The sequence below is a fragment of the Leuresthes tenuis genome, unplaced genomic scaffold (assembly GCF_036924035.1).
Source record: "Leuresthes tenuis unplaced genomic scaffold, fLeuTen1.0.hap1 SCAF_6, whole genome shotgun sequence".
NCBI classification, from domain to species: domain Eukaryota; kingdom Metazoa; phylum Chordata; class Actinopteri; order Atheriniformes; family Atherinopsidae; genus Leuresthes; species Leuresthes tenuis.
The window spans coordinates 10,544,682-10,558,993 of NW_027325360.1; the positions used below are offsets into that span (position 1 = coordinate 10,544,682).

The 14,312-nt window shown below is 38.8% G+C and overlaps 2 protein-coding genes across 2 annotated transcripts in view; both read right to left on the reverse strand.

Moving 5' to 3' along the window:
* The window catches only part of atosb (atos homolog b), a 176,025-nt gene extending 167,749 nt beyond the window's left edge, over positions 1 to 8,276 (reverse strand). Inside the window, exon 1 of the mRNA XM_072387518.1 lies at positions 8,264 to 8,276. The gene's annotated coding sequence lies outside the window, so the exon portion shown is untranslated. The remainder of the gene's footprint in view (positions 1 to 8,263) is intronic.
* tars1 (threonyl-tRNA synthetase 1) overlaps positions 1 to 14,312 on the reverse strand; it is a 133,480-nt gene that overhangs the window by 8,615 nt on the left and 110,553 nt on the right. The window contains exons 2-9 of the mRNA XM_072387517.1: positions 8,039 to 8,156; positions 7,152 to 7,229; positions 3,707 to 3,897; positions 3,199 to 3,322; positions 2,458 to 2,579; positions 1,619 to 1,736; positions 1,468 to 1,532; positions 181 to 259 (exon numbers count right to left, since the gene is read on the reverse strand). Coding sequence (XP_072243618.1) covers positions 181 to 259; positions 1,468 to 1,532; positions 1,619 to 1,736; positions 2,458 to 2,579; positions 3,199 to 3,322; positions 3,707 to 3,897; positions 7,152 to 7,229; positions 8,039 to 8,098 — 837 coding nt within the window. The 5' untranslated portion in view covers positions 8,099 to 8,156. The remainder of the gene's footprint in view (positions 1 to 180; positions 260 to 1,467; positions 1,533 to 1,618; positions 1,737 to 2,457; positions 2,580 to 3,198; positions 3,323 to 3,706; positions 3,898 to 7,151; positions 7,230 to 8,038; positions 8,157 to 14,312) is intronic.

A 14,312-nucleotide genomic window follows, 5' to 3' on the forward strand; every position in this document is an offset into this window, starting at 1 on the left:
GCACAAAGTGAGAATATCAATTTATAGCTTTCTTTAGAGCCCATCCAATCTCCAGAGGGTAAAACGCCATGTAACTCTGCTTTAGAAATGGGGACAAACAAAATACATACAACCATGCTTCATGTACTGCTGAAACAGCTGATTAACAGAAAAAAAAAAAAAAAAAAAAAAAAAACTAACCTTGTGGATCTTGAGTGCCTTGATCTTTCCAGTGTGTCTCACATGAGGCCCTCGACACAGATCGATTAAGGGACCGCACCTGAAACAAAGAATGCCTATGAGTCTCCTTTCACCTGTTTTGTTGAAGTCAAAAGCAAATACTGATTATGATAATCAGCAGGTATTTCCTGTCCCTTCTTAATATGTTCAGAAATTCCAAACCTGTCCCAAGAAGGTTAATCTTTAAAAAACGTTCACAGCCTGACCCCATCATTTACTGCCCTATAAATAAAGCATCGAACATAATTCACACCAACATTGCTAACCACACCTAAACCACCTGTAATAGAGCTCAACTTGTGTGGGCATCACCACTGACCTCGACACAATGCATGTGCTCATCTCACTACTATGTTGCTGACAGCATTTAAAGAGTCACGGACCGGAGACCTGGGGTGCGTGTGAAAACTACACAGGCTGGTGCAGCGGCACCGTCGGTGAAGAAGAAGCACGCGCTAAAGGATTTCCTTTTGGCGAAACAGGTGCTCGCTGAGACAAAATTGTTTGACAGTCAGACAATTTCTCCCCTGGGAGAAATGTTCACCGTCTTCAGAAACACTGGCTAATGTGGCGCCGATAATTACTGTTAACGGTGTAGCAGCAGAGCAGCTCTCTTTAGGAGGAATTAAAACAGCCATGCAAAGTCGTCTGTCTGAGGCAAATTTGCAAAACCTAATTACAATCTCCTCTGTAGCGGTCTTCATTGATGCGTTTGATTTCACACAAGCCGGCGCTGACTTTAAGACCATACGGACCAGGAGGAAGGTTTTACCTCAGCCAAGGCTGCAAAACGGCTGAGTTAGTTTATTTTCTAGAAATTGTCCATTAAAAACAATTTACAGTTCCAATTGTCCATTTCCAGCAAAACTAGTCATAATGACCGTGGGGCTTTTGAGCCCTCAAATGTTACTGTAGAAAAACCTGTCCCTCGATGCGATGCTGTGTCTCTGCTCACGGCTGCACTGTTGTTTCAGATAAAAAAGATATTCTAAAAAGAAACATGTCCCCTTTAAAAAATAAATTTAAAAAACAGTTATTCAAAATGACCCATAAAATAGAAGATAAAGGAATTTTTTAGGATCGTGCAAAAAAACCTGAGAACAAGCCCAGGATTCTATAGCGTACAACAGCAGCATTACAAGATACATCAGGCTTAAAACTGATTTTAAAGCCATTGTTGTTCTCTGCTCATTCGTGCCATTTGAAGACAATAAGAAAACACTTAAAATGCTAATTCCCTGCTCTCACCTGTAAACTGTGGTAGTGGGAGTGGTGACTTTCTCATTCAGAATGCGGCACTTAAACTTGTTGTACTGCAAATGAAAAGAGGTGGTATTTGAACATCTGTATATATTACATCCTCTTTCTTCGTATGCGTGTTGAGCGGTTTTTAAGATACCTTAAACATTTCCAGCAGGGTTTCCTTCTTTATCTCCAGCCTCTCAAATGGCTGCTTCTCCTTGATGATTTTCTTGCATAGGCTCTCCAAACCGGGGAAGTCATTGCTTGATACGCCCCTGTATTCAACATCAAGAAACCAACATAGCAGAGACAGTACATCCAACACAGCCCTCTCATAAAACTGCATATTAATCTGCACTCAGCTTCCACTGCTTAACGTAGTCTTCAACAGTTCCCAACAGGCATCGATGTGACCTGATGTCCAACTGTGTGAACAGACCTGTTGTCCACTAAGAAACTGATAACCTCTGCCAAGGATGGACAAATACTTTAAGGCCTTGGCTTTAGGGCTTAAGCAATGTCAAAATACCCTTGTGAAAAAACAGTCTCTAAGAATGCCATTAGCATAAAATGACTTAATTAGCGAGGTTGTAGAATTAATTAGACAGCACTGCTCAAGCTCTCAAGCAGCCCAAAGTGTGAAGAAAAGCACTTAGTCTAGAGAGAGGTCAAGGGAGAAAGTTGTTTACATGATAGATGTGTTAAAACTTCAAAGCCAAACTGAAGTAGTCTTCATATGTGTTAATTGAATGCAGTTGGAGCTGAAGATACAAAATACATTATTATACTAAAATACAAAAAATCATTTCCAATCCACACCCATGAAAAATCCAGCTAGACAGCATTACTGTTTACATTACAAAATACCTGATTTATGTTAGTCAGCGGACTTAAGAGAACCTGTTAGACACACCCTGAAGACCATAATAAGAATAACAATTAATGTGAATGCTATTGATTAAAGACAAAGCTGAGCCCAAGCTCAGTGCTACTCACTCGCTCTCCAAAAACATGTCATAGTAGAAGCCGTTCTCAATCGGGGGACCGTAGCAGAGGCAGCCTCCATACACCCGCTCCATGGCTTCACCCAGGATATGAGCACTGGAGTGCCAGTAAACCTAAATAGTAGAATGCAACATGTGCACATGTGACAGGTGCTATATCTTCTTTTTCAAGACACACAACATGTATTTATGTTCTTTAAATATTAAGGGCTGTGTCAGTTATTTACAATACATTTCAAAGGTTTAACCTCTCAAACGTTTTATTCTATTTTTTTTTATTCATAGTTTCCTCAGAGGTTGAACTGAGGTTTTAAAATGATTTTTAGAACTACAATCTAGCCGTGAATGTGTTGCCAGGGTGTAAGGTTGTGAAACTTCACGTTTTTGTGCCAATATTACAATCATTTACTGAGCGGTGGCCTCTGCAAAACCTTTTTGAGTATTCAAACACTTAGTGTTCATCACGCCTTCTAAATATTTTACACTATGAACCGTGGAGATCATTTTTGTCCAGATTAACCTCTAAAAGCATAAAATGTTGTTTACCCTCAAGACATGAGCGATTTGGAAAAACTGCTGAGAGGTCTTGTGCTATAATAAATAACCGGCTGCAGTCCTGGGGAAATTAGCTAAAACCTCTGAAAGCTGGAAAATGCCATTTTAATCTAGGGTATAAATCTAATATTTTATTATGGCTGAATTCTTTACATGCTTATCCAAAAATGAGACTTACAGCTTGTGCCTCCTCGTCATCAAACTTGAGCAGCTGAAGGCTGCAGTCATCCTCCAAAGGTCGGTCCAGGTCCCACACACTGTTGTTCACCTTGGAAATCACTGTGCTGTCAGCAAGGCCTTGACTGCACATTAAAAAAAATGAAATATTACATAACAACACAGTGCACGGATGTGTATATGAAGTGACAAATGGATGCATTTGGATATACGCTGTGAGACCATGTGATACAAGTGATAATGGACTCAGAGGCTTTCATTAGACCGCATTCATTCATTCACTCACTCACTTAACAGTTAAAAGGTTGGCAGGCGTCATTTGCAATTGCTGTTTTATAATGACGCTGCTGAGAAGCCTTTTTAAAAAGTAACATTTTATGACGGGCAGCATAAATAAACCTGACAGCTCCTCTTTGGCAATGAGGTTTTTGTTCCTAGCCTGCGTTAATGTTTCATTACAGTTAGGTGTAATGCCATAATAATTACAGCAGCCCTATGATTAGACCGACCTGATTCCACATGCCACTTGGTATGGTGTGGTCTTCCAGGACTCCGCCTCCACCACCTTCCCATCAGGCAGGGTCACCTTGATGGGTCTGCTGTTCTTTGCAGCTTTCTCTGCCATCAGAGCATCGTGCTCAGCTTTCAGCTTTGCATACAAATTAAGACGTTCATCGATGTACTGAGGTGGTGGCGACAACTGCACAGAAACAAGAGTTGTTGGTAAATGGACATGTTGTAGATAATGCTCTCACTGTGCACATCAGTCACTCTGTGCTCCCCCTTTTTTAAAGAATAAAAAAGGTTCACTGATAACTGCACATCAACCGGATCATTGAGACATTACAGGTGGTTGAGATGTAACATTGTATAAATCAACTTTATTTGTTCAATCTCCACCTCTAAAGCTTGCCACATCGGCTATTTTGTTTAATTATGTTACAAGAGAACTAAGCCAGCATCCTTTCCTAAAGAATTTTACAAAAAACCTGTAGGTGCAATGACTCAATCAACCACTGTAGCAAAAGAGCCTCTGTGTGTATAGTGGTGGTTAGTGTGCTTGTTTGCATAATGCAACATTATTTTTACACAATAGTTGTTGCATATCACAGGATTGACAAGCTGCAACCATGGGTGTGAGTGCAAGTTAAACCTGCCGCCTACTCAGAATGTCTGTCGGCTTCTAACAGGAAGCCTACAAACCGACATCAGACGGACTCTGTGATGCAATCCGTCTGAAGCCTAAAACAAGCATCTGCCTCTGCTTAAAGTGTCATTTTTTACAGTCGGAATATATGTTGATTTGCTGTGTAGCAAAGCGTTTGGCATTCCCATTACCTGGTTTCATTTGAGTTGTTTATGACTGCAGCAGGTATGTAAATATTGATCGATTTGTACAGCAAGATACATACGAGAGTCCTTTCATTAAATCATGTCTGCCAAAAGGCACATTTGTCCAGCTAATTGGAATTATGATCTATGGATGTTGTACAGATTGTGATTAGGAAACTGGAAAAGTAAACCTGAACAAACTTGGTATGATAATTGCTGTCCTGTCTCTGAAATATATCAGCACTTACCCTGTACTTCCCTAACCTCTCTGCTGCAGTTTATCTTTCTGTACGTCCCTCTATGCCTGCAGTCTATCTCTACACTGTTACCCCTGCCACCTCTGACAGAGTCTGACTTTGATGTTAGCTGTAATGTTATATCCTCATTTGTAAGTCGCTTTGGATAAAAAGCGTCTGCTAAATGCATAAACATAAACATATCATTGTGTAGGTGTCTTTTATTAAAAAGAGTTTGGAAAAAAGACAATTTGTCTGTGCTGACTGCAGCAAAAAACCTTTGCAAGTCACTTCCCTGTTTAAAGGAGTAGTGTGTTGGACCGATTTTGGCCAAATTTCCTTCTGGAAAGATCTACATGGTAACTTCAGCTGAGCACATCCCCTGATCTAGACCAGTTTATGTTCAAAGTTTCAGGTTAAACGGTCGAAGCGCCACCATTTCACTGATGCCATCCCAGCCGGTGAAATCAGACTGAAACATTTAAATCATCGTCAGGCAAAAGTGCTGACAGCAAAACTGACAGCACTTAACTGCCATGAATAACGTCAAATTGCTGACAGAATAGAAAATAAATTAAAAAAATTTTTTTTTTTTTTAAATCAATCATTTGACCATCATCTGAAAAAGTCCTTCAGAGAAAGCCTGCTATATTTAGATGCTGTTCAGTAGGCATTTTAATCAGCAGATTTGACCCTAACACAATGTAATGTCACTGACATTGTGTTAGGGTTAAATTTGCCGTCTTCCCAGCATTTATTCAGTTAATAAATAGTTGATCCAGCATAGATTTCAACTAAACTAAAAATAAGAAATAACAACTCTTGGTGTAGCTTTTCAATTGAAGGAATACGTTGTATATCTAAACTAGTTGAGCCTGTTATTGTGCCACCACAGACGTTTGGCTGTTACACCAAAACAAAATGTAGATGGTGCATCACCTTACTGTGGAAGTCACACATTCAGCTGGTGATGCACGATGTCATGGTTTCCACACTTTGTAAGTCTGTCCTATACTGCTGCTACTAGATCTAACACAGACTAGAAAATTAATCAGGCCAATATATCGGAGAATATTCAATCAGATCAAAGCGAATGCGATTCTGATCAATGACTTAAGGAAGTACCATGTTATTATGGGACACTGTCAGGGCTAAATACACTCCCTGTGTATCAAGCTTAAGTTTTAGGATTTTTCATCTGCATTCCTCACTTGTCTTATTTGTACCATCTGTGTTTTTCCATAAAAGTTCCTATATATCTCACACCCCTCAGCTGCTCCTCTTACAACTGAACAGATTGGAGTGTTTTGTATGGAAGAAGCATTAAATGATGCATAAAAACCTTTATGTGAGCAAACACGGAACCAAAAGAGGATAGCCTGAAAAGCCTAATCAGTGAACTTTGTTGAGTCAGCAAACACAAAAAAAAAGTCTGGCTTAGTTGAACTGGCTTCACTGTACACGCCACTGGGTGAAGATATCATCTGTGTCCTTAATAGAGAAAGGTTCATTTCTAAAAACCCTAGTCAGAGTGTTGTCATGTGGACAGAGTAGCGCACTACATAGAAGAGCGGAGGCATCCGAATGAGGTCCCTGCGGCATAATCCCACACAAAACCTGACATCAACGTTGCCGGTCGTGAATGAGACCCGATCAGGGACCTCGAGTTGGTGAAATAACTTTGAGAATCAAAGGTTAGTTGCTCCAGAAAAGTTTAAAAATGTTCTCTTTGGAGATTGGAAGAAAACTATTGAGATCACCTATCAATGTCAACCATCAAACAGGTGAGGGGGAGATTACACATACCAATGAATAACTTTGGACTGTCAAAACTAGTGGTTTGTAAAATAATAAAGAAACAATGTATCATTTGCATTCTCAGTAAGCTGCTGTGTTGAGGTTGTTTCCATATTATCTGATATTCTGTGTAAACTGTATCATGTGGGTAGGATTTCTTTTTTTTTTTTTTAAATGTATTTTTAGAATGAAGGAGGGGATATATGTATGTGCGGAAAAGATCTTGGTTACATCTAACAGTTAAGTTTTAGATTGAAACCAACTGAAACTGCAATTCCTTCTGAAAACATGGGAGCGTCAGTCTTGTGTGCAAAAATAAATACATTTTAAAAATACCCATCACGAGTACCAATACTTAATTTTAATTGTTTGTTTTAAAATCGATAAAATACTCTGTTTCAATATTTTCTCTTAACGTGTGGATAACTGTGTATAATAAAGGTAGTGACTGTACCAAACAGAGCTTCAATCACTAAGATCTACATGATTATCCACCACAGTTTAGATAAATATATGAAAAAAAAGAACATTTATATAGCGTCAAATAATAGCAACTAAATCATTTCTAAAATATAAGTTGGAAGCTCACCTCAGCCTTGCCTGCAGCATCCCCAGCAGCATTTTTAGCCTTCTTCTTCCCTCCATCTTTACCACCGTCACTTGCCACCTGTCAAAATATCACAACATGAATGCAGAAATATTTTACAGTAGAGAAAGTAAACCAGATATGTTTGGAATGACAATCCACAAATACCTAACAGAGAACAAAATATACTGGTACTGTTTAAGGGACTGGTCTATTAATGCAGTTATTTCTAGCCTATTTAGCAGGATTACAACATGACAAAAAAAAGTCACAAAAGAGTGCCAAACTGGATCCAGCATACCGGTGGTAAAGCAAGATTGTTTATGGTAGCTTGATCACTTGATCGCTTCATGGTTACCTCTATAAATTATGGCCCGTTTCTGAAATTTGTGAAATTACAAACCAGTAATTCGAGTGGGTTTTGATTAACAAAGAAATCCGATTGGTGTACTGCGTGTGCCGATTTTTTAAAAAAGAGTCACGGCGATTCAAAGAAGCCCTTAAAAGTTGGTTATGCAAATGGTAACCGACCTATCGGCAAAGAAATCCTAAACTTTTAACTGAGCTGGGCTCACGGCTTGCTGTACGTGTGATGCAGCCACGTTAGCCAGACCAAACCAACTGCCCTCGACGAATTGCATGCACCGTAGCTCACACAATGTAGCACATAATCACATTAAAACAAATCCGAATCCATATTTTCATTCGTTTTTTTTAGCTTGAAATGTAATATTTTAGTATAGCCAACATAAAATCACTCATACAAGCCAGTTAGTTGAAGTATTAGCGTCGCATTGCTAGTGGCTAAATGACAGCATGAACTTCACTACCGGCTAGGCTAGCTGCCGGCTTAAATTACTTAAATGTAGTCGGCCCAGTGACTGAATCACCTTTTTAACCCCGTCCACTTGCAGTTCGCTCATCTTCTCCAAGACACTTTGCTCAGCCATAATAAGTGAAGGGCTCCCCTACTTTCAAAAGCTAATTTCCAGTCAGATGTGTGTGTATGTGTGTGTACTGTAGGCAGAGGCAGGGTGAGGGATGATGACGTCTCACGGATATTCTGATGCAACACGGCGTGTGGGGCGGTGCTTCGTATGACAGATCACTATAACATCAGCAGTCCCCTCCTAAATCCTTCTCTCTCTCTCAATACACTTTGAACAAAGTATGTGAATGCAAAAACATTTTGGCAAGGCAGATTGGAGCAACCTACTTTTTAAGCATCAAAGTACCTAATTTTCTGCTTTCCGGGTGGGCTCTGTTTTGTGCTTTTTCTACATCAATTAGGGGAACAAAAACCCATAATTACAACACCAGGAGACAATCCAAAATAGGACGGAATCTGATACTGTGAAGCTCAAGCATTCTCATGAATGGCTTTTTTCTCCTGTAGACAAATCTTTCCCATTTTATGTTATTCTCCCAGCGAGAGGCATGATGGCATGATTTACACCCATATCCGTTTTTGTCTTTTGTTTGAGGACATATCCTCTTTCACTGTGTACTTGTACCCATTTAGGTCGCTGATACATTTTTAATTGCATAGACTTGAATGGCTTATTTGAAATCCAGCAAGGTTTCGTTTGCTTGTTTTAGAAACTGTGTGCTTTAGGCTGAATTATTTTTAAGCTCTGGATCAGCCAGAAGGTCTATGCCTATCAACCTGCCTACATGACCACTCAGGCATAGAAGAGGAGAGGACACTGTGTCACTGCTGGTTGGAGGTTGGGTTTGGAAGGGGGGAGGTGTGTACAGTTGAGTTGTCTCTTCAACTGTGATTCTGTATGGATGGATAGAAACTCAGCAGGTGCATACCGGTTACATCTGGTTGGTGGTTAATTTCTGTTTCATAGTGCTTTTTCACAGCGTATTTACCCGGAGCAAGATTATAACACTGTGAGTAAGCGAAGCCAAGTGTTTGCCAGTTTTCATTATAAATCTCATCTCACTGTTCAACACTCTTATAGCATAGTACGATTAAAGAGCTCGCTCAAATATATGCTGTTATTTTTGGCTGAACCAAACCTGCATGCAAACAATATGCAGTCACACAGTCAAGCAGAAGAGGAAGCCTGTTTTAGGACTTACCTGCTATTATCCTGCCTTAAAATAAAGCAGTAATAATGCACAACAATCATGCATACATTTCATTAATTTAAACGAGGTTGACAGATTTAAAAGTATAATTTGTTAGATTATGTGTTGCCACACAGAGTATTAGAATTGCAGTAATGCGTGTCTTTTAAATCTATAAAACAGACTGATTAAGCATTTTGGCCTCTCTTATTTTGAGAGGATTTTTCATAAATAATGTTTTACCTCGTGTGATTGAATGGTGACAAACTGGCACATGCTGTGAAATTATGTAAAACCTACAGTTATTTTTCTTTCATGCAATCAACCACATAAGATACCAAAATGACATCTTGCCGTCTTACTTGCAGATTATGTTTAGATTGTAAAGGCATGGCAGTGTCAAATGGGTTTCCACATTAGTATCTTTGGAATTTGCCCCCTTTTAAATCAGCTAAAATGTGTCACAAAACACTATAATCATCAAGATGATTCGTTTTGTTACAGTATGAAAGACAGACAATATTGATCAATAAGACATTTCTAGATAGTCATTTGTCCAGTAGGGTTAAAGGAAGTTAAAATTAGGTAATATTCACTTAATTCTTCTTATAAAATGTCTTAAACACAGTATGGATATACAATTTCAGCTAATATATACCATATTAGCTGTACGATACAAACAAGAACCGTCTACGTCTTCCTCATCCATACAGTTGTATACCGTAATATGAAATTAGCGTTTGCTCTAATGACTGTAAAGCTTATGCTTAATTACTTAGCAACACCAGAGTTTAAACAGGTATATAGACTTTTCCATAAAGTTACAGCTACTTTACGACTCATTCATAAAAGTTAAGAGCCGTGAATGAGCTATGAGTGGGTGTAACCTGATGAAGGCTTGACCTTAAGTTGACATAACTTTAAATCTTACAGCCTGCAGATAGACACACTTGGTCATTTTGCAGTAAAAGTTGCAACCTTGTAGGCCAACTGCAGTGTTTTTTCCTGTATAATCATAAATCTAGACACGTTGTTTTCAGTTTTGTTCATACAGATTGTGGTTGGAGGTAAAATGTACACAGACAGCGCAGTGGACCTTACTTCTTTTGATATGTCTTCGGATTGAAAATTAAAGTTGGATTTTATCAGGTATAAAATGCGATCAGTGAACGGACAAATTTTGTGGTGTGTGTGGATCTGAAATGTTTACTTGTTCGACATACTCATTGTGGAGTACAGGTACATGTCTTTAAACAGATGAACCAGCAAATCTGCTCCCACAGTTCACACTGACAAAGCATCAATAATGCAAAGAACAGATTAATCTTGTTACTGATTAGAATCGTGCCACTGATTGCTCTGCTCTTGCCTGTGCTACATTTTCTGCTGCCATACAAGAAGGCATCAGACTTCAGACAACATGTGCATCTCAATTATAGCAGAACACTCATTTTAAACTTGTGACACTCTCTAAGGGAATAAAGAAGAAGCTTCATCCCACAATGCTATCCTGCTGTTCTTGGCTTGTTGTGAGGTGAGGGAAGTCTTGAATAATTAACCTTCAAGCACTTCAAAAGTCAGACACCGTGTTCCATTTCTTGGCTGTATTTTAGGCTTAAAACACTCTTACTTTTGCTCCTTAGATTTACATTGCAGTTTGAGGTATCCATGCTTAGACCACAGTAGATTACCACACATTCAGCAGAATGATAAGAATATTTCATTTAGAATAATTTTTATTATGAATATATATTTGTATATAAGTATTACAATAGTAATATTAATATAAATGCTATTAATGATAATATTGATGATAACAGGTGGCGCAGCTGTTCTTCTTCTTCTGTGTTGGGCCTCTCCCTTTATCAAGGGTTGCCACAGCGATTCGATCTCGCCTCATTGATTTGGCACATGTTTTACGACGGATGCCCATCCTGACGCAAACCTCACCATTTATCCAGGCTTGGGTCCGACACTAAATTACACTGCCTCTGGTGGCGCAGCTGTTATCGCAGCAAAAGCATTCCTGGTTCGAATCTTAGTTGGATCTTTACTGTGTGGAATTTACATGTTCTCCTTGTGCATGTGTGGGTTCTCTCCAGGTATTCCGGCTTCCTCTAACCATCTAAAAACACGAGTGTTAGGTTAATTGATGAATCTAAATTGGCCATAAGAGTGAGTGTGACTTGGAATGATTGTTTGTCTCATTTGTCTCTATGTGGCACTGTGATGGACCACCTAATGGTGTCTTGGATAGGCTTCACCCCCCCGCCGACTCTCGATTGGATTAAGCGGTTATAGAAAATGGATGGATGATAATAACAATAATGATTGCACATATTTACATAACTTTTCAAATATTTTTAAAATTCTAAAGAAAGTAAGACTAGCTCAAGTGAAAAATAGACTGATGCATTGCTAGATAAATAATTGATAATGAACACTGACAGGTAAAATACCACAGACAGATAAAGTACTGGGTGTGAGAAACAGTAAAATGGATTTCTTTAGAGTGAGAAAGTAAAGGCAGAGAGAGATACTTAAAAAAAAAGAAAAAGAAAATAATTCTATACAATAAGAGAGGCTGTAAAGGTAGATTTACTCAGGGAGTCCTTGTTCTAGTAAGGATATGACTCAGGTGCCATGTCCACAGTAATCTTTTGATTTTGGTATTTATTTTTTATCCGTTATATCTTTAGCCATTAGATGTCAGTAGAGAAACCTTGCAAAGGACTAAGCCAACACCAGCAAACCTCAAACACTATTTTCCACCTGCAGTTTGCACTCCCCCACAATGCAGCACCTGACACCATCACCTCCCTAACTGAAGTTTTGATGCCACCAGGATTTGTCGACAGGCATCTCGGGAGATAGCAGCTGCCTTTCTCACTTTGCTTTACAGTCAAAGGAAATTACAGAGGCGAATACATGATGGTATTTGGTCTAAATGCATTATAAATGTTTTATTCTACCTTAATCCTGTTCATTTCTGTGAAGTCATCGTTTGCTGCTGTTGTGTGAAACGCAAGAAACAATACTGGGGAATTCCTTTTCTTCGAATGATTTATAAATGTTTTAGATTCCCGGTTAAAATCCTTTCACTAATTCTTGCCCAAGGCCTGCATCAACAAAACAAAGAATTGAATGTGTGATGCATAAAAGATGTAAAATCTGGAGTTGTAAAAACTAGATGAGTCTGGCTGTGGGAGCTGGAAGGTGTTTTCAAGCTCAGGAAGGATGATACCTCATAAGAGTACTTAATGAAGGTCATCAACACCTCAGACCAAACCCAAGTGTAATAATGTAGGTCATAAGTAAAAGTATTCTTACAACCCAGACCATATAAGCCACAGTTTTGCTCCTCCAAGGGCAGACTCCAATATGAAAAATTACTGGCCTTCTGTTGCCTTCCATACAGGAAAACGATGACACCAGGTCAGAGACAAGGGCATGTTGCTCTCCCCAACAAGGTAGACAAATCTGCTGCGAAATCCGAGATGAGTTGCAATGCTCGCCAGGCTTCTCCTCAGAGCTATCACACTTTTCCCAACAACAGTCATACCACTCATCCATATACAAGCCAGATATTGTTGTTTTTTTCCTTTACACTGGAACTTCTTTTGCTGGAGATGTAATCTAACTTTTGACTAAAGCTAACAGGACTTTAACCTTGAAGCTGAATGTCCCCTATGTTTAAACTTTACCCCTCTTTAATTCTGCTGTTTATTCAACAAAGTCTCAAGGCAGTTTGTTAAACTGTCATGATATGTATAAGTAAACGTACCTTGCTCTCGGTTTTATTCAATAGGATTTCTGCCTGAGAACTTATTCAAGATTATGGTAATGGATTATCATATGATCCTCTAAAGTTTGTGAAGCTGAGACCCATATTATTTCTACTCTGATCACAGTTTGAAATAATGTGAGATATTGGAAATGGCTTCAAAACAACTTTGCATTTGTATGCTCCATTGTTCTAAGATACAAGGAGTTTTTGAGAAACATGATGTGAATATAAAATCAAGTCCCAATACAGATGGTGATCTGCTGTCTATTGGTAACATATTGCTATATTCTACATAATTTATATTCCCTTCTAATATTAACAGATTACATACAGTGTATCTCAGATTTTTAAAGGTCACAACAGGCTATTGTTTTTAACAGGCTATTTTTTTTATCTGTCACTGTCCTGCTTTCTCCTATAAATAATCCTAAAATGAAGTTCTTCATTCTGTATGAATGCAAAAATCATACTTATTAAATATTTTTTCAAAAAAAAAATCTACATCGACCCATTGTTATTAATTTCTCTCCACAACACATGATACAGCCACAACATCCCCCACACACACCAACACACACACACACACACACACACACAGGTCTTTTTCTGGGTCGTCTGCATTCCTGTGCTGAGCTTCCTGCAGAGCTTCTGCTTCAGACAGAGGTTCTCTCTTTGAGTTGAAATTCAAATGCTGATGCTGATGCACATGAAACAGCTCTGACAGCAGTCAAATAAAGCACTATAAACAGGGGCGGGGGTGTGGGTAGGGGGGGTGGAATAACTCACCTATTGAAGAAAGAAAAAAACATCTCTCAGAGGTGTTCAAGTACTGTGCTCGACTTGTTTTTACTCAAGGTAAATCATTCCCCAAAAATAGTTAAATGAAGATATGAAATATATTGAATTCAAGACTACCACTCTTTTGTATCTACAGTGGCTGGATAAAGAAATCAGATTTGCCAGTGACTGCATATGTTTGCACATCACCAAAAGACAGATAATAAATAAATCATAAACAATGCCATTAAAAATGCAGACATGTTTTTATGTCTGACATTTTTTCAAACCACGAGGATGGGTCACATCCAAGGGAGATGGTTGTGGCCCCAGATTATAAAGCTTTGACTGTCATCTCTGCATTACAACATAATAACACTTACACAAAGCGAAGGCTGCGTTTTCCAAACCCCGGGTGCTGCCAGTGAAGACACTTAAAAGCAGAAGCAGAATAGACGTTAAAAAACAAGGAACAAAGCTGTTTGTCCTGTTTGCGTTTCAGTGAGAAATGAGAATCAGTC